Raw genomic sequence first — 19,065 nt, 5'->3', positions numbered from 1 at the left:
TAAAGGATATCTTATTTGTCATTTTTCGCAAAAGATAAATAATATATGCCAGTGCATAGTGTTATATTGTCTGCTTATATATGCAGCTCCACCATTCAGGATCAAATATTCATCGCTTATAGGGTTGACATTGTTTGCTAATCATAATTATCATTTTGATACAACTCTGATAGGACAACTGGGTCTCAATTTACTGTGCTGATGTGCTTCTTTTTCATGCTGTCATCTATATGCAAAGTCTTGTAACATGCAGAGAATTGATTTATAATAAATCCATTAAGAATCATATCCAGTAAATTGCATATTACTGAGAGACAAATATTGCACTTGCATCAAAATACTTGCAGAGAGACTGGAAGCTTCTCAGATGTCGGCATAGAAGTGGACGTTCTTCGAACTTTAGCGGTCAATTACTGAATGTAACACCTGCTGTGAATTTTGTGATTCAGCTCCTTGTCTGAGAACAGCAAGTTGTGCAAAAATTCAGAAACATTTCAACAGGTGGATTTAAAACATTGAGAGAAGGTCAAATTAGGTTCACCCGTACAAGTGCTATTTCAGGTTCATCCTTAAATTGCATCCAAAGTCCAAATTTGTATCTCAATTTTTTTGTGATTAGTATATACTGTATTTCCTACGATACAAACAGATGACAAATATCCAGAAGTCATGTGATTAAAGGTTCGGCCTAGGAATACAAAGTTGAAAGTCTCTCTGGGTCAGATCCATCCATCCATCCATCCATCCATCCATCCATCCATCCATCCATTTTCCAATTCGCTTTATCCTCACTAGGGTCGCAGGGGTGCTGGAGCGTATCCTCACCATCTTCCAGCAGTAGGCGGGGACACCCTGAACCAGTTGTCAGCCAAACGCAGGGCACACAGAGACAATCAATAATCTATGCTCACGCTCACACCTCAGGGGAATTTAGAGTGTTCAATCAGCCTGCCATGCATGTTTTTGGAATGTGGGAGGAAACCGGAGTACCCGGAGAAAACCCACGCAGGCCCGGGGAGAACATGCAAACTCCACACAGGAAGGCCGAAGCCAGGATCAACCCCACAACCTCTGCACTGTCAGGTCGACGCGCTAAACACTCGACCACCGGGCCGCCCTTGGTCAGATCATGGTTAGGAATTCCAGGTGAAGGCTATTGGGAACCTGCAGCAGCTCCAAAGCCTGTGAGGACGCGCAGAAAGGAAACGTAACCGGGAAACGATAATGTGCATCCATCATCAGCTGCGCAGCGCTGTCGTGATCTTGTCGAAGTGACTGTAACAAGGAGGACATTCAGACTTTTCAGATCCAGCGTCCAGGACGTGACATCAGTCGTTTTAAAGTCGCTAGATGGGAGCCCACCTGAACTTTGCGCACAAATGATGACGCCACCCTCTTCTCAAAAAGGTCGACGGGTGTGTATGAATTCAGAATCTTGACGATCTGTGAGAAAATATTCAATTGACTCATTTGAGTTTGACAAACTTGAACAGAAATGGATGGTATACCTGAACTGTGTTGAGCTCAGTGCATTTCTCTGTGATGGCCTTAGCATCGTCATCTGTGGACTTGCTGACCTGCAGCAGCCAGGCGGCCTCGATCAACGGCTTCAGAGTGTCGATAAAATTACAACTCTGGAAGTCTTTCTCCTGAAGCCACTCTTCCAGGTAGCTGATGTTGCATCTGGAAGAGCACAATTGCTGTCACGCTTACAGTAGTTGGGGCACACAGCAGCCTGTTCTTGTGAGAATTTTTAAAACCTGACTTACAACACATATTTATTCCTTCGCTATAAACACACTTTCAGACTGTGTAATTTGTTTTTTTACTCTTTTATTGTTTCCAAATATCCATCCATTTTCTGATCCGCTTATCTTCACGCCACGGGGCGTGTTGGAGCCTATCCCAGCTGTCTTCGGGCAGTAGGCGGGGACACCCTGAACCGGTTGCCAGCCAATCGCAGGGCACACAGAGACGAACAACCATCCACGCCCACACTCACACCTAGGGACAATTTAGAGAGTCCAATCAGCCTGCCATGCATGTTTTTGGAATGTGGGAGGAAACCGGAGTACCCGGAGAAAACCGACACAGGCACGGGGAGAACATGCAAACTCCACACAGGGAGGCCAGAGCTGGAACTGAACCCGGTACCTCTGCATTGTGAGGTCGACGCGCTAACCACTGACCCACCAAGCCGCCCGTTTCCAAATATTATGTTAGTTTGTCGTATGTTTGTTTGGTTTTGATGTACTGCATTTTGTTTCAAGGGTGTCTTTTTTTTCAAATGTTCTATAAATAAACTTAAGTTGTGATAGAGTAGATATTATTATATAAATAATAAATTATACATAGAAATAAAATTGAAAGCCTATCAGCGGAAATTAGGCACATTCCCCCCCATTTGCAGCCTTTGCAATTTGATATTTGCATTCCACTACATTGCGATGTGGATTTGAATTTGAATACATGCTCAGCCCAAGTTTAAAAAGTGTGATGCAGCATTTCTGCGTTGCATGTGGAGAGTCTTGTGGTAGCAGAGCTTTGAGCATGTGAACGCCGCAGTGCATGGACAAACATCCAGTTCATTTAATATCGTGATTAACATTTCACACAAATTTCCTGCACATACACAAACACAAACCTGATTTGCATTCCTTTTCTGCAGGAACACATGTCTTTTCGCAGTAGCAGGTTGTTGAGGGTGGTCGCCCCGATGTGGAAGAGCAGTTGCTTGACCACCTGTTTAATGAGATGCGGCTCGGTGCCGTGCTGTGTCATGTTGCTGTAGAAGTGAGAGAGTCGCTGAATGATGAAGGAGATGGTGTAAGTCTCCGTGTCGTCGTTGTTTTTGCGAGAACGTTTAATGAAGCCCCTTAGTTTCATGCTGGAAATGCCCTGTAAGCTTTCATGCTCCAACATACCAGGCACTGCGGGGAGAAGCACAGTTAGTAGTACAAATTAATACACAATATTTGTTTTTTGCTTTGTCAGATACCAATCGCAGGGGTGAGAGCTCTTTCCATGGCGGCGATGAACTGGTGGTAGATGCAGATGGCCAAGTCGCTGACGACTTGCTGATGGTCTGACAAATCAAAGTTCTGCAAGCAGTTGTTCACCTGACGGGCGGTACTGTGCTTGCTGAACTCCTTTTGTGAACGACAGAATATAAGATATGAGGTATGAGGTGAAGCAGATCTGCAGTTATCTGTAATACGGTCGACAAAAAGTGCTCCATTACCACTTCTCCGCTGTACTGCTTAAGACAGTTGAGCAACTGGTACATGTTGGACAGCCAGAAGGACAATAAGGCCAAGTCATTCTGGTGAGTCTGAAATGGGAACATTCAGTTTATACTTGTATTCATTGGCTTCTCCATAGTAAGTCTAGCATCATGACAGCACACGATATGTTGTCCAACAACTGTAAGGGAAAGCTAAAATTGTGCAATGAATCGAGAAACACATATTTGACAGAGTAGATCAGAATTGAAAAGAGCACACTTCAAACTCACCATGGTGACCTTTTTGACAGCACTAATAGTCGCATTCATAAAAGACCGGAGTTTGTCTTCGTTGTTCATGTAGTCAGCATGGCGTATGCACATGAAGAGAATGTAAGCTGGCAAAACAGGAATCATGTTGACCGCCACACCTTTGGGCTTCAGGTCTGCAAGAGACAAGAATGAATGTCGGGTGACAAATGAATGAAAAAGAAAATGTGCACATTGTTACGGTCCAGTTTTTGGTTGGTTTGCCACAGTCAATCGGACTTTTGTGTGTCTCAGTAACTAAATGAAAATCGTGTCTCTTGTTTTTCGATGCTGAGGTTATTTTTCTGACAGGAGTTCCAGGTGCCACTATTCACATGACATCACCGTGTTTATTTCTGCTCTGTGAATATAGTGATGTAATTCATAAATGCATCCGTCTCTTATAGATGATTCATAAAAAATCATCCTGAATCTGGATCTCTTCAATGCTTGACTTTTACACATAAATAAAGAAAAAAAGAAAATACCTAAAATAAGGTTTTGAATGAGTCGAGGTTCATCCTCTGGGTTGTACTCCAACATTCCAAGATAGTGTTTGGGAACAGGTGAAGATGTTTTCTGGGCTGTGTGACACAAGAGATCATTGAAACCACGGTTGACCTCACTGTATTTATTCTACATGAAACCTGTAAACGAGAGGCAGGGTACCTTTTTGTGCTGTTTCAAGGCTTATCATTTGATTCTCTAATTGTTTAATGACTCTTTCCTTCTGGTCAAGTTGCTCCTCAAAGTCCTTTAAGAAAAGCAGAGTTTGAGGTACCGGTACACTGGCCAGTACTATATCCCGTCAGGTTTAACATCTAAAGTACTAAAAGTACCAAATTTCTAGAAGATAACTCGGCGGCTTCTAGTCTCAGTCGGATCTTGGCATCTCTCTCCATCTGCAGTTGCCTGCTCAGGTGATCATTCTCCTCTTGAAGGTCTTTTATTTGACCTTGAAGAGTCGTCTTTGCCTCCTCCAGCACCTGAGTTTGATCCTCAAAGTTCCTGGAAGGAATCAAAAGAATGAAGTCAAGGATGGTGACAGGATGATCGAAACATCTGACTCCAATTTGAATATGTCACCTGCACTTTGAACTCTCTTCTTCCACCTTCTTTTGAAGAGTATTTTTAATCTCATCTGCTTTTTCTTGAAAAAGTACAACAAAATAAAAAGTGAACAGAGTTACAAGCAAAAGCAAAATGTTCAATTCAAACAACCACTAGCCAGAATTAAACTCACCTTCCAACTCTTTTCTTTGCTCTTCTACAAGAACCTCGCACTCATGTTTTTGTCTTTGCAGCTCTGAAATCTGAACTTTCAGCTCAGGTATTACCTGACAACATACAGATCAAGTGACCAAAAGACGACACAAAAATGATTTTGCATTCAATATATAATAATCTCGAAAGAACACCCCAACTTACGGCGTTCTCGCTGCTCAGCCGGATCACCTCTTGGCGAATGTTCTCATTCATGTTATTTTTCTCCGTAAAAAAAGTTTGCAGGCTGCTGTTCTCATTTTGAAGGTAATCCAATTTCAGTCTCAAGCCTTCTATTTGAGTCTCATAGATTTCCTTCTGCTCCTTGCGGTGGTTCTCCAGCGTTCTACCAAAAATCATGTCAAACAGGTCACACTGAGTACACCTTTTTTTCCTCACAGTGGCCATGTGGAAGCATGATGACTGTGGCAGTCACTAAACAGACCTGGTAGCTTTCTCGAGACCATTAAAGGCGGCCAGAAGGTCTTCAGCTTCATATGTCTTCTCAGAATAATCTGCAGTTATCCTTCAGAAGCACAATAACAGACAATTCAATGACATTATCAACAAAAAAAACGACAACAAAAAAAGAGAAAAAGGGAGAATTACCCCAGAAGCACCTCTTCTTTAACAACGCTTCCTGAGAGTACTTTTGAAATATCGTGCAGTTTAGCTGAAAAACAAACATTAGAATCACAACAATGCTGCATTTGTTTTGAATTTGAGATCTTGAAATAACAGCGACACCTCTCGCTTCTTCAGACTGCTGCTTCATCCTTCGGTCTATGGTTTGCTTTTGATTCTGGAGGTTGCTGAGGTCCCTGCGGAGCTCAGGAATGACCTTGACGTGCTTGGTGAGCTGGGCCACTTGATCCTGCAGGTCGGCACTCATTTGTTCGCAGTCTTCCAACTTCATCTTCAGACTGACTCTCTCGTCCTTCAGCCTCCTGAGCTCTTCTTTCAGGATTGCCAGCTCCTTCTCGTGTTCCTCTCTCTGGATGTCAAGGTTGTTCTCAGCGATTCTGAAGAAAGGAAATCCCATTAGTCCTTAATGACTACTGCAACATATTACAAAAGGGTTTTTTGTTATCCTACTTTCGAAGCCTCGCTTGATTTTCCTTCTCTTCCAGTAGAGTCATCTTTATTTGATCAAACTTTTCTGTTGGACAATGTCAAATATTTGATACAAATACATAAAAGGATAGACTGTGTGGAATGGATGGACCCTTCGTACCTTGTTGCTGTTTAGCGGAAGCTTCAAACGTTTTCTCCATGGTCTGTTTTTTAATGATTAACCCATCAACTTCCCTTTGAAGATCAGTCAATTTCTGTAGCGCAAAGACAAGATGAATGATTTAAAGAGCAGAAAATTAAAATTGCGGCAGACATCTTTGAGGAGCGCCCATTGACTAACTTGCGCTTTTATGATGTTTACCCCATTTACGTCAGGCATCTTAGCTCAGATACAAGTCAGTTTCCGAGTAGCTATAGAACAAGTTTTACAAAATCAGTTGTGAATTCCAACCAGCGCGATGCTGAGAAGCATTCACCAACTAACCAGAGCTAGCTTGATCAACTACTATGGTTGGATAATTATTGAAAAGCTATTTATATTGATATACTGGCACATCCACATTTAAAAGGTGCTTCTTCATAGCGTCAAGTGTTACTTTGCTGACATAATTTTATCAACATGACAGACAAAGTCCTTTTACTTCAACTGCCTAAGTTTGGGGAACTTCAGCCTTGGCTGGCACTCTGGGATAGCACCACTAATCTAACACAGTGTTACTATGTGGTTTTGGTACATTACATGTTTGTGTTTCACCTGTTGAACAAGGCTCAGACCAGGCTCTGCTTTTACCACACTAAATTCGGACGTAAAGCCAGGCGACGCCTGGAGATTCTAACACTCTTAAATTTGCTGTTGGGGCTGCCTAAAATACATGTGTTGACATCACTTAGCAGCAACTTGCTTTCAGTTTACCATCAGGCATGAACTTGTAGGTAGGACAGACCTGGGGCGCTTGTGTTTTTTGCGCCTGTAATGGGCAGCATTTTTCACTACCCCGATTTGTTCAGTGGCTATGTCGGCGCTGTTGGACAGTTGGCGTTGGTGCGGCTGGATGGATGGCCGCTGAAGTTGAGGGTGAGGAGAGAGGAGCGTTGGCGAAGAGCGCCGATGCGTATTTGGAACCGTGAGTCGCCGCTTGGAATTGAAATGCATTTCCATGGGACAGGAGAAGTGAACCAATCTCTTTTTTCGTCAATGGATGCTACAGCTTCTTCTTGACTTTGAAACTTAGCTTGTAGCCGACATGTGCACATTTTGAGCATGACGTCTCTGATCCACTGGTTAAAGGACACTTTGATTCTCTCCTCTTTCATCTCAAACCGCTTCAAACAACAAAGCGTGTGACGGAAAAGTGGTTAGGACTGCACGACTGTCCGTGTTTTATGTTATGTGTTGTGTTTATTATTTTACTTTATGTTAACTGTTTTGTAAAGCGCTTTCACAACAGCGGCAGCTGTTGTGAAAGCGCTTTATAAATCAGCATGTATTGTATTGTCTTGTATTGTAGGGTTGGACCTCGCCAACCGCCATTTTCGTTTCCTTCCAAAAACTGCAGAAGCTTTCATGCATTTCTGAGTGCATGACAGATTGAAGTCATGATGCCAACAAGCACAAGTAGTAAGTAGCCGACTGACTGGGCTGGAAGTGTATCAGTGTATTTATGGCTGGTAGACAGATGCTTGCGGAGCAAGCTTCTGATGGAGGCTTGGCAGGAATGCAGTCAAGGTTTAAGATATCCTTCCGGTGACGACCCCGTTCCATCAGTCCTACTGAATGCAGGCGCAAGCTATTAATTCAGTCCATCGTTTATCACATCCTGGCAGGACTAGTGCCACTTGTCCAGCACAGACTTTGAAAGGATGCTCAGCGAGCAGGGGTGATGTTGTTGTGTTGTATTATTTTGTCATTTTATGTTAACTGTTCTTTCTATGGCGGCGTGGGCACCAGCAGCGGCTCCTCTTGCTGTCTTGTTATCTGGTTGAGAGGGGCAGAAATTTCATCTGTGCTGTATGTTGCACATACAGCGCATTTGACAATAAAGTTGTACTTGACTTGACTTGATTAGGCTCCCTTGAATCTTGCGTGGTCTTGCACTTCACCAAAAGAGAACCTCCAGTCTTTCTTTGTGGTCATTGTCGAAAGGATAGGTGGCAAATACTTGGATTTCGGGTTGCCAGTCCCTGGTTGGGATGTTCGTCTTCTTTCTCAGAGGAGCTTCTCAGAACAGTTGTCTTTGATTTTCACACAGGATGAGCCATTATGGGTGCTTTATTCACCCATGTTCGTACTTGATATTTGCATTGCTTGTATTTTTTGCTGTTTTGGAATTGATGATTGCAGACACAATGTGCACAAAGGATTTGTGGAATGTGGGGCGCACACTGCAATGCTTTTGGCGTTAACATGGCCGGTAAATCGGTATTTAAAATGTCGTGGAATATGTTGAGTACTAACTGTTACTTTTTTGATTGCTTGTAGAAGGCTGAAGAAAAAAGCTCTAAAGATTTCAGGGATCTGGGCCAAATCCGATGGTGTCCGGTCACATTGAGTCTACAATCAAAACTGACTGACCAGAGAAGCATCTTCTTTGGCTTTCTTCTCTCTTGCTGCCAACGATGCCTTCTGGATAGCTGATTTTTCCAGCTGTGTCTCCAGAGCATGCAGCCTGTCCATGGCTTGTGAATGGGAGTTGGCCAAACTCGTCAGTCTTTCCACCAAACCGCAGTTCTCTTTACTCTGGGAGTAAGGATCAGGGATTAGGTTACGTCTTCTCCAAGGACTGGACGATGGGCCGTGAGCGGACATTTACCTGCTCCTCATTCTTCTTTCGGAGCTGCTGTACCCTGAAGGACAGTTGAACCTGATGCACCAGTTGACGCATGGCTTTAAAACGTCGCCGAGCCAGCCATGCTCTGGCGTACTTCTGCAGCACCAACGCCTTGCGTGCTTCCACAAGCTGAGCAAAGACGATGATGCCGTTTAAAGCCTAAGTTTGATTCCGTGGCTTGACAAACACTGCCAAGTAGGCTCAAGTTACAGACCTGGGAATAGGATTTACGGGCCAGCCAACCTCGTGTGAAAGCTTGGATGGTGATGATGGCCAAGCGTACCGTTTGATAGCTCTTCTGTATGCGGAAGCCTCTCCAGTACCTTTGAATGACCACTGCTGACCAGCCCTGCTTCAGGTTTGCTGCGCTCACCGCTTTACTGTGGTTTCACAAACAAAACAACACAAACTGTGTGGATATTTGACCTCAGAAACTCAAGATTTTGAGCCATTGCTGAAAGCTACTCACCGTACAGTCCGCTTGCCACGGACGTACTGTTGAATCAGGATGGCTGCCTGCCTCAAGCGTTGGTATTTCCTTCTCTGGTTCCACCCACGGACATATTTCTGAATGGTAATGCAAGCCGCTCTCAGTCGGTCCAGACGCAGCTTTTCTAAATATGCGACTTGACCAGCTCGAAGGAAGATCTTTGTGCGACCAAACTTGTACTGGTTCGGGTCCTGAAAAAAGAGCCGTGGAGAAAACACAACAAAGTGGTCAAGAGAGACATTTGTCAATTTGTCAATAGAGACAGAAACAATGAAGTTACCTGAATCAACCTCTGAAGCACATATTTGCATGTCTGTGTCTTGTCATCGAGGCTGGACTCCTCATTGGTCATTAGGACATTGTAGCGGCTGTAAAACTCAAAGTAGGTCCACCTGAAAACCAAACATATTTGCATTGGATTTGGTGACATTTTGTCATTTACTGATATCTACCGGTAGTCGAAGCACCTTGAAGGGTAACTTTGGGCACTGATACGAATTGTTTCGAGCACTCCACAGGCCCGCAGCTGTTGCACCACCCTCCCGGAATCGTATCTGAAAATAAAGTCACTTGAAAAAAAGCTTCTAACTAGGAAATAGAGCTTTACTTATGTAAGTATTTACAAGTACTTACTGAAATGGCAGCTTTTCATCATTTGGCTTAATACAACGCACATAGTGAGGGGTCGTAGCATTCAGTGTCTCCATCAGCAGCGAGAGAGAGCTGCAGAACTACAATCACAATGTGTCAGCATAGACACAAAAACATGACCCAAACTACTAAGTCAACTTTGACATGTCTACCTTATCTCCAACTGAGGCCCTCAGCTGTTTATTGGCTGATTTCACACCAGGCTTGGCCGGCTTCACTTTGATACCTTTCATGTTCGGAACACTCTGCCCGTCCTCTTGAAAAAATTTGGCCAGAAAGGCGAACTGATGATAGTGACGAGAAGAAGAGAAATATGTTAGTCTGAGAAAAACAAAGGTTGCACTCTAAGATTTGTTGTTGATACGTACAGTATTCCTACGTTCATAAAACTTTGTTTACCTTACTGGCTTTCAAAACATCTACCAGTTCTTCATAAAGAGCATCTCGGTTCTTCTCAAGAAAACCTTTGCACTGATACTCCACCTGTTAAGCGGCAAGATGAAAGAAAACTAAATGATGGTACACTACGCTCCTTTGATGAGTGTAGTATACCAAATGTGTCCTATTTGGACACAACTCTTGATGAATTAATCAGGAATTTGACGAGTTATCTTGTGAATCTTAATTCTTTACCAAGACATTTGGGAGAATTGTATCCCTCCAATGTGTTTGGAAGACTTTGCGCAAGTTGACTTTTGGCCCGAACACGACTGTATGCCAGTTCACAAAGCATAGTCCAGTAAGATATTCCTGAATGAATTTGGTGAGCAAGTTCCCTCTCTCACCCTTTTTACAATAATTCGAATGCTCATCGTGTGGTGCAATAGGTGTGGATGTGTTCTGTACCTTGTCTGCAAAGTGTTGAATGATAAAGGTCTCATTTGACAGCTTGGGCAACTCAAACAAAGGATTGCTGTTCAGATAGTTGGACAGTTTTTGGAGCCAACTTTGATCAGTGCCTTGAGGAAACTAAAGAAAATAGCATATTTGTATGTGAGGACCAGTGATTGAAAAACTAAGCACCCATTAATCGTAGTGACTGAAAAGTCTTTTGTACCAAACACTCTTCATCAAGCAAGTCCAGGATTCCCATTTTGGCTTCAATCAAGTCAATGACTGGCTGATTGTCATAGAAATCTATTAACGTCCATGGAATGTCTTCTTTCATGTACTCCTCTTGTTCCAGTTTGAATACATGCTGGATAGAAAAAGAAAAACATGAATAGGTCCTCCATCAAGAGGAGTGTATCGGGGTTTGCGCTAGTTTGGGTGATACAAACCAAGTTAAACTGCTGCTGAAGCTTTTCATTGGCATAGTTGATACAAAACTGCTCAAAGCTGTTGATGTCAAACGTCTCAAAACTAAGGAGCACATAATGAAAGTTGAGATGAAGAAATCATCAGAAGATAGAAAATCAGAAGAACACTCCCCCCCCCCCCCCCCCTTACCCATAAATGTCCAGCACCCCTATGAAAGCATGTTGCTTCCCTGGGACCTGCAGTGCTTTGTTGATCCTGTTAATAACGCAGTTAAACAAATGAGCATAGGTTCGTTTGGCGAGAGCATCTCTGGAATTCACTGCACGCTCTTTGGGCAACGGTTTCACCACCGTCTCGGCCACCAGGACAAGCCTCCGATTGCACAGCCAACGCACTAAGTCGTCTGCACGCACAGCCAACAACTCACAGACAATGTGCAGATGTGAATCACTGTTCTGAAAGTCAATAAAAAAGACAACAATTGTAAAACAATTCACATCATGGGGTACACCCTCACAAACTGATCCAATAGAGAACAACATATACATTTTCAAAGATGATAAGCATGAATACAATTTTCAATTTGAATGCCATTTTGCTTATTGTAGTGGTTGTAGTTTAACAACTACTGTACAGAGGAGTAGTGGCCAAGGTTTAAAATTTTTAGAAATCCTTTTTTGAAGTACGTGTGGCATTGGCTGACCAGTCTGGGTTGCGCTTACATCAGTGATTATACTGACCAATAGTAAAACGTGGGTGGGGAGGCTTGTATTGATATACAGGACAAACACAGTAAATCAATAATAAAATGATGAGAGTGTTGATTTTTGTGAAGAAAAAAAGACACAGTACAAAACGAGTTCTTGCACTTAATGTCAGTTTCTTGTTCAGCGGTTTTGTGTGATCCTTTAATTGTATTTTTTTTTCTAATACAGACGAGCCCTTTCCATGGGGGTGGGGGGGGTCAGTATGTGGCTATTTTGGTGTTTACTTCGACACATACCCTCAAAAATGTGCTATCAAAAATGATATGCAGTATCTTAAGCGAATGTATCTGGACATATACATGTATGTAAAACAGCATTGTTGTTGAACATCTGGTGAGGAAGTGCGTGGTCCTATGTGGACCCTCTGGAGCACTGGTGAAAAATTGTGGCCCCCTCCAGCATTGTTGTCCAACCCATGTCAAGGCCTGCTAAAAGTAACTAAAATAAAACCAGGTTACTGGTCACTGTGTTTACCGTGAAAGTGCCATGTGGTTTCTTATTTTCGGTTAAAAAAAAAAAATTGTAGTGCAACAAACAAAACCACTTCAAAATATAAAATTACTTAAATAGTTGGTGATTAAAATCTCTCTTTATCAGTTAGGGACTGGAAAGTAAAGGACTTTGTGGACTGGTGCCAGCAGAATCTCCTCCAGATCAACCCGAGGAAAACTAAGGAGTTGGTTGTAGATTTCTGCAGGAAAAAGTCCTCACCAGCACCGATGAACATCCAGGGTATGGACATAGAGAGGGTGACCTCCTACAAGTACCTTGGTGTTCTTCTCAACAACAAACTGGACTGGTCCACAAATACGGACACCCTGATTAGGAAAGGACAGAGCCGACTCTTCCTACTCAGGAAACTGAGGTCTTTTGGGGTTCAGGGGTCACTCCTTAAGACGTTCTATAACTCGGTGGTGGCCTCGGCCATCTATTATGGCATTGTCTGCTGGTCAGGCAGCATCTCGGCCCGGGACAGAAAGAGACTGGAGCGACTGGTCATGAAGGCCAGTTCTGTCCTGGGTTGCTCCCTTGACACTCTGGAGGAGGTGGGCAACAGAAGGATGCTAACTAAGCTAAAAGCTATGATGGCCAGTCCCTCCCACCCCCTCCAGCCCGCCCTGACAGCACTTGGTAGCTCCTTCAGCCAGAGACTGTTACACCCGCGCTGCAAGAAGGAGAGATACCGACGCTCGTTCCTACCGACTGCTGTCAGGCTGATGAATAAAAAATAACAATCATAATAATAATAATAATTAAATGATGTGAAGGTAAATTGTAAATAGTACTGCGATTTATCCATTTGTGTTCATATTGTATTTAATTGAAAGATGTTTGTTGTTGTTTTTTTTTCTCTTCTTCTTTCTACATACATTCTTGCTGCTGGAGGCTGTAAATTTCCCCATTGTGGGACAAATAAAGGATATCTTATCTTATCTTATCTTATCTTAAAATCCAAAGCGCACATATTTGTGAAGGCAGATTTCCAAGCTTTTAATACAACTCTTGCGTTAGATTGTGCGGGTGTACCTTAATGTTGTCTTCGCGGTAAGGCCTAAAAAACAAACAAGACTCACAGAAATGGACGACCGATCATCCCCGGAGCTCTTAATTTCCACATTTCCCAGATGGAGAATGGCTGCAAGAACTTTGAAAACATCAGACTGAAAGTCCTCCTTCAGCCCTAAACAACCACAAAGAGGTCGTGTGAATATAATGCAGCACTGTTGTGCACTAATAAATTTGACTCCATCAAAAGCATGCTTTACCCAAAAGTGAAAAGGTCTGCTGAGTCTCCTCCATGCCTTTCCTGTCATCCACACCTTCAATTATGATATCGCCACCCATGCCTGTGTAGTGGAACTCATCTGCACTCACTGCAGAAAAAAACAAAAACAAAACCTAAACATCACATATATGGACAAACAGTACAACAGTGAGATTCTGTCTCAAACCTTCACAAACATACTCAGTTTCAGTGCCTTGAACTGTGGCAGATGCGCACAGGCGCACAGTTGGTAAAATATGTGATAGTTCCGCTCAGACTCAGCCTGAAAGCAACAATGTCACATATGTGAGACAGTAGGAGGATAATTAACCAGAATATCCAGTTGTTTACCTGGAAAACAACTCTGGATTTCTCCAACAGGTAAGTCCTCATGTTTGCACCAATTATTCGATACCTATTGTCAAAACTGATCTCAGTGAATTTCCCAAAACGGCTGCTGTTGTCGTTCCTGATCGTCTTTGCGTTCCCAATGGCCTGAGAGAAAGTCAAGCAAGTTTGATATATCAGCCATCATCACTGTGACATTGACTGAATATGACCAAAGCGTTTGTTACCTCTGTTATGGGATTGGATGCCAGAACCTTGTCTTCAACTTGGGTCTTGCTGCCAGATTTGCTGACAACAGCAAAATACCTCATAGCATACCGAGCGGACACTGTTTTACCAGCTCCAGACTCTCCACTGATGATGATGGATTGGTTCTTGTGGTTTCTGGTCAAGACAATAAAGAAGAACAAAATAATAATAATAACAACAATTTTATGTGTGTGTGTGTGTATATATATATATATATATATATATATATATATATATATATATATAGAGCGGCTGGATAGCTCAGTTGGTAAGGCATCGGTTTGGGAGACGGTGGTTCGAATCCCGCTTGGGGCAAAAAATGAGCACATAACACCATCCAGTGTGGGTCCTTAGGCAAGATCCTTCACGCTAATGCCTACCTCATACAACGATGAGAGACAATAAAATGAATGACATGCCGGCTCAGACGTCTCCCGGCCAAAAAAGGTCTGCGTCAGGTGCTGGGGAACCAGAGCACCTTGATGAAAAATGGGCTACTGGAACAAAGCGCAGATGGGCGAGATGCGATAACATGGCTCTGTTGGAATGCTACTACTCAAGCAACCCTAGTCAGAGGGGTTACATGCAGAGGATGTGGGCTAAATGGTTACTTCGAAACCCACAGTCACGGTTGACCACGAAACAACTAGTAGCTCAGTGTTCCAACATCCACAAACGGCAACTGCTGTCACAACTTGAGATTGATGAGGTACAACTCAGGTTCCATGGTGAAGGACCCCAGGCTGCCAGGTCAGAGGAGGAGGTCATACAAGAGATTGGGAGGCAAGCCCCAATGAATGCAGATGATGAGATTGGGTGGCCAGCCCCAATGAATGAAATGCTGAGCGAGGCAGCAACTGACCTGAAAGCTAAGATCATGGCGAGAATGAAAGCTGGGCAACCTAGAAACCGATTACAACGGCTATGTGAAGTACCGGTACCATCTGAAAGTGTGAATGCAGCACTGAGGGCGATCCCTACCGTAACGATCACAGAAACCAATGAGCTGATATACACTTCAGCATCAGTGATCCTGGAGACTCTGGGCTATAAGAGCAACCATGGAAGCCATGAGATATGTTACCCACCATTGAAAAGACGGTTGGAGGCTAAGATCAAGGCGGCCCGGAAAGATGTGAGTCAATTAACGGAGGCCCAGAGAGGTGTGATGAAAAGGCCGATACCCGAGAGGTACATCCAGATGACCATACCTGAAGCACTCGAAACTGCCAAACAAAGGCTCCAAGCCTTGTCCAGTCGCCTGAAGCGGTACACGAAAGAGAATGAGGCCAGACGAATAAACAGGCTGTTCGCAACACAAACTGCGAAAGTGTACGCTCAGTGGCTCAGCTAACAACAGAGCTGACCCACCAAGACTGGAAACTGAAAGGTACTGGAAAGGCATATGGGAGAAGGAGGTTGCACATAACAGCAGTGCACAATGGCTCGTGACCCTGAGAGAGGAGCACAGCAACCTCCCTGAACAGAACCCAGTTACCATAACAGTGGCAGACATACAGGAAAGAGTCTCAGATATGAAGAACTGGACAGCACCAGGCCCGGACATGGTCCACACCTACTGGCTAAAGAAACTCACAGCACTCCATGAGCGCATAGCAGTACAAATGAACCAGCTGCTGAGGGATGGGACTCACCCAGAATGGCTAACCGAAGGGCGAACGATCCTGATCATGAAGGATCCCTCAAAGGGTGCAGTCCCATCCAACTATCGGCCAATAACCTGTCTCTCCACAACATGGAAGCTCATGTCAGGCATCATTGCGGCTAAGATAAGTGGACACATGGATCAATACATGAGCGAAGCACAGAAGGGCATTGGTAGAGATACCAGAGGAGCCAAACATCAGCTCCTGGTTGACAGAACAGTCGCACAAGACTGCAGGTCCCGACGTACCAACCTGTGCACAGCCTGCACAGAAAGCACTTACAAGAAAGCCTATGACTCAGACTTCAGAATGGTTTGGCCCAGCAGCAAGGGAAGTGCTTGCGCTTGTTTGTACGGCCGGCAGTTTTGAATACAGCGGCACACTGCTTCAAACAACAAAGCGTGTGACGGAAAAGTGGTTAGGACTGCACGACTGTCCGTGTTTTATGTTATGTGTTGTGTTTATTAATTTACTTTATGTTAACTGTTTTGTAAAGCGCTTTGTTACAGCTGCCGCTGTTGTGAAAGCGCTATATAAATCAGCTTGTATTGTATTGTATTGTATTGTATTGTATTGTATTGTATTGTACATAATGAACACTGGTGTCCGGGGTCTCGTTATTTTCCAACAAACATACAGAAACAGACTGCTGTGTTCAAAGCAAACTTGAGAAAAACAAAGTATGCAACCATGGTTTAAATCCACTGTAGGCTGAGTACTAGTTTACCTTAGATGTGCACTTTATAATGTTATATTGCTCTGTTTTGATTTCATTAAAAAAGCTGTTAAAGCAGCTGTTGTGTGACAAAATATTTTTTTTCACTGTTGTTGATGGACAGTAATATTGTGTGAGAGATTATGTGTGAACAACTGCTCCAAGTGAAAAATGTTCATGTAAAATTGAAAATATTATTTTCAAAAATTATTTCAGTAAATATTTGCATTTGGCACATAGAAAACTGATTCATGATTCCAAGTTGATGAGAGCATTAAAATGGGGAAAAATAGGACAAAAAATGTAAAAGGAAATTCAGAAACGATAGAAAATATGTGAGTAATCATGATTCATTTTTTTAGTTCATTTGAGTTAATTATGACAATTGCATTTTTAATTAGATTAAATATTTTAATCGTTTGACAGCTCTAATATATATATATATATATGATCTGCAAACTTAGTTTTCATTGGCCTGTGTTTAATACAAATTTCAGTTTTTAATAATGGCTATGTATTCTTTCATAGTGGATCTCGACAGATGAGTACATCCACATAAAAGTTGACCAGTTTCATATACTGTATTTACTTAAGGGCAACCAACACTCCACCATGTGTAAAACTCTTAAGACCCATTAAATTTGTTGTACCAATACGATAATCAATGTAACTGAGTGGAGAAGTGTGGCACGAGTATCAGTAGTGTGGAAAAAAACCATACAATAAATACAAACAACATTTAAAACAATATAATCAAACAGATACAACCTAGTTAAACTTTTATGCACAGTACATTTTGTACTCATCAAGCACAGTACAATTTTCTGTTAATGCAAACGAGCATTTACTCCGGAGTACGGTAAATTTTTAAACCACCTCCTTGAGCAGGGTTAAATTTGCTCCGGTTTAGGCTGTTTTCAGGGGCTACACCGGTGTAACTTTATACACGTGAACACTCTATGGGGGCAGCCTCGGTGCTGCACCAGAGTAAAAGTTGCCGTGTGAACACCCCTAATTTGCAAGAAACATGAAGTCGACACATGATATGCCTTTGCGGGATATATAAAATGATGTTGTGGGCCGGAACTGGTCCCCGGGGCTTGGGTTTCACATCGATGCTTTATTTAGATTCTCACGAAAAGTAAGGTAATTTTTTGTTTTGTCATGTTATTCCATATTTTGCCAAGTTAGTTGATAACACATTTTGTTAAAATTCCTCGTCTGTGCTCTTGTTCACCTGGCCAGCTGTTTGTAAGCCTCCTCTGCCACTGCAAATATATGAGGATCCATGTTGCCCATGTTCTGACCAGAGTATGCATGAATGATTGCATCTCCGTAGATATGAAGCTGCTTGTAGGGATTCAACGCCACCAGGATGATGCCTATAGAGGGGAGACAAGACAAGCCAGGTGAAAATGACACCTCAGAGCTAACACAAGTGAAACAAAGCATTCCTTCTGCGCCTACCACAGTAGGTGTAGATGATTCTGGATTCCAGAAAGCGCACTTTAAGGTTGTGCAGGACAGCAGGTTCATGGAGGTAGCTGAGCGCAGTGAGATCATTCTCCCCAACTAAGATGTCCGGGTTGCGAAGAGGAGGGAGTTCTGGTGGCGACGAGTCAACGATGTACTTGTGCTCCTTTGAGAAAGAGATAAAGTTCATGTATGTGTCTGGTTATCTTATTCAACAACATGTGTTTATGAATTTTGTCAATTTCACTTACTGTGCTATTTTCCAGTAGCAGTTGTAAACAATCATCACCATCATGGAAATCTCTCAGGATCTCTGCTGATTTCCACACATGTTCAGCATCTGGAATCCACACTCTGTTGTACTAGAGCGTAAATGCAAACACCTTGAAACGTTTGTTACATGTCGATATTTCCCACTTTAAAGATTTTCCCTTTACTTGCACTTGCATAAGACTGAAAATAACATATTGGTTGTTATGTGACAGTATATATACAGTAATAGTTAATTTGTCAGAGCATTTTTGCTTTCCAAAATGATTTACAAAGTAACCATATGTCTTTTTAGTAGTATTATAAACACATAATTTGCGACATGGCGTAATCATTTGTAGTTTTTTCTTACCCGGGTGTATAGCTGAATCAACGCCATGTTTTAGCGTTATTGTTGTAAACCCTAATGTCGAAAAAATGTTTTCATCATCAGAATTGCACTTCCGAAGTGCCCGACATTTTTTGGTCCCTCGGTTAACTCAACTATTACAAAAAAAAATCATAATTTAAGGTAGGAACGAAATAGCATGTCCGGCTGGCTTGTCAAAATAAGTAGAGACTTAATTTGATTTCATGTAAAATTGTTTTTCCTCCATTGGATTTATCAGCGTGCTATTTTATTTAATCGGCGTTCAATTCATGAATGGATTTTAAGTGAGGAATGGTTAGCAACTGAAATATTCTGTTTGGCAATGCTTAATTTGTCAAATTTT

General features: G+C 42.6%; 1 protein-coding gene across 2 annotated transcripts; it reads right to left on the bottom strand.

Moving 5' to 3' along the window:
- Positions 1 to 116: 116 nt before the first annotated feature.
- On the bottom strand, positions 117 to 18,860 carry myo5c (myosin VC). Of its 2 annotated transcripts, XM_052062275.1 has the most exons (40): positions 18,705 to 18,860; positions 18,334 to 18,444; positions 18,077 to 18,248; positions 17,847 to 17,991; positions 14,206 to 14,362; positions 13,982 to 14,125; positions 13,832 to 13,913; positions 13,632 to 13,739; positions 13,440 to 13,546; positions 11,288 to 11,553; positions 11,119 to 11,200; positions 10,896 to 11,036; positions 10,685 to 10,807; positions 10,238 to 10,321; positions 9,991 to 10,122; positions 9,821 to 9,918; positions 9,655 to 9,741; positions 9,468 to 9,579; positions 9,167 to 9,378; positions 8,912 to 9,077; positions 8,680 to 8,826; positions 8,442 to 8,606; positions 6,030 to 6,123; positions 5,891 to 5,954; positions 5,543 to 5,817; positions 5,405 to 5,468; positions 5,241 to 5,321; positions 4,961 to 5,141; positions 4,776 to 4,869; positions 4,619 to 4,682; positions 4,372 to 4,540; positions 4,202 to 4,286; positions 4,021 to 4,116; positions 3,515 to 3,669; positions 3,242 to 3,331; positions 2,999 to 3,149; positions 2,645 to 2,930; positions 1,509 to 1,683; positions 1,363 to 1,443; positions 117 to 1,275 (listed from the first exon to the last, which is right to left on the bottom strand). In XM_052062275.1, exons 1-40 carry the CDS (start codon positions 18,729 to 18,731, stop codon positions 1,123 to 1,125), a joined length of 5,226 nt encoding a protein of 1,741 aa, XP_051918235.1. In that variant the 5' UTR covers positions 18,732 to 18,860; the 3' UTR covers positions 117 to 1,122. The 2 variants fall into 2 exon arrangements, with proteins under 2 accessions (XP_051918235.1, XP_051918237.1); XM_052062277.1 differs by lacking the exons at positions 8,442 to 8,606; positions 8,680 to 8,826 and having other exon boundaries at positions 8,981 to 9,077.
- Positions 18,861 to 19,065: the final 205 nt, after the last annotated feature.

This window comes from Hippocampus zosterae, chromosome 3, assembly GCF_025434085.1.
Source record: "Hippocampus zosterae strain Florida chromosome 3, ASM2543408v3, whole genome shotgun sequence".
Lineage (NCBI taxonomy): Eukaryota > Metazoa > Chordata > Actinopteri > Syngnathiformes > Syngnathidae > Hippocampus > Hippocampus zosterae.
Note: the sequence above shows the minus strand (reverse complement) of the source record. Positions and strands in the feature narration are given on the sequence as shown.

What these genes read in the sequence shown, in the direction of transcription:
- myo5c (XM_052062275.1), bottom strand. Translation starts at nt 18,731, where the DNA reads ATGGCGTTGATTCAGCTATACACCCGG. An exon ending in TGCTACTGGAAAATAGCACA is followed by an intron (nt 18,249 to 18,333) that starts GTAAGTGAAATT and finishes TCTTTCTCAAAG; the next exon opens with GAGCACAAGTACATCGTTGA. An exon ending in AATCAAGCGAGGCTTCGAAA is followed by an intron (nt 5,818 to 5,890) that starts GTAGGATAACAA and finishes TCCTTTCTTCAG; the next exon opens with AATCGCTGAGAACAACCTTG.